Source organism: Morone saxatilis, unplaced genomic scaffold, assembly GCF_004916995.1.
Source record: "Morone saxatilis isolate NCDOM2014 unplaced genomic scaffold, NCSU_SB_2.0 Contig24, whole genome shotgun sequence".
NCBI classification, from domain to species: Eukaryota; Metazoa; Chordata; class Actinopteri; family Moronidae; genus Morone; species Morone saxatilis.
In genome coordinates this window covers 25,881,277-25,881,600 of record NW_023339807.1, presented here as the reverse complement: position 1 = coordinate 25,881,600, position 324 = coordinate 25,881,277, and the positions used below count along the sequence as shown (strand labels likewise).

Here is a 324-nt window from a genome sequence, read left to right as displayed (position 1 = left end):
TGTCTGTCTGTCTGTCTGTGGTTCACTGTCTCTGATGTCTTGTCCGTCTGTCCATCCCTCAGCTGTTTGACCGCATCAAACTGTTCGGCATGCCGGCCAAACACCAGCCAGACCTGATCTACCTGCGCTACGTCCCCCTGTGGAAGGTCCACATCTTCACTGTGGTGCAGCTGTCCTGCCTCATCGTCCTCTGGACCATCAAGGCCTCGGCCGCCGCTGTTGTCTTCCCCATGATGGTGAGACCTACAGCGAGAGAACGTTTTATTTTACTTAAAGGCAGTGGTTCCCAACCCCTTTCTGTGAAGTCTGCCATGTTTCTACAGT

General features: G+C 53.7%; 1 protein-coding gene across 1 annotated transcript in view; it reads left to right on the top strand.

Annotated features, from left to right (window-relative positions):
- The window catches only part of LOC118336538 (sodium bicarbonate cotransporter 3-like), a gene marked incomplete at its 5' end in the record, with an annotated part of 12,422 nt that overhangs the window by 10,599 nt on the left and 1,499 nt on the right, over nt 1-324 (top strand). Inside the window, 1 exon segment of the mRNA XM_035673206.1 lies at nt 63-236. Coding sequence (XP_035529099.1) covers nt 63-236 — 174 coding nt within the window.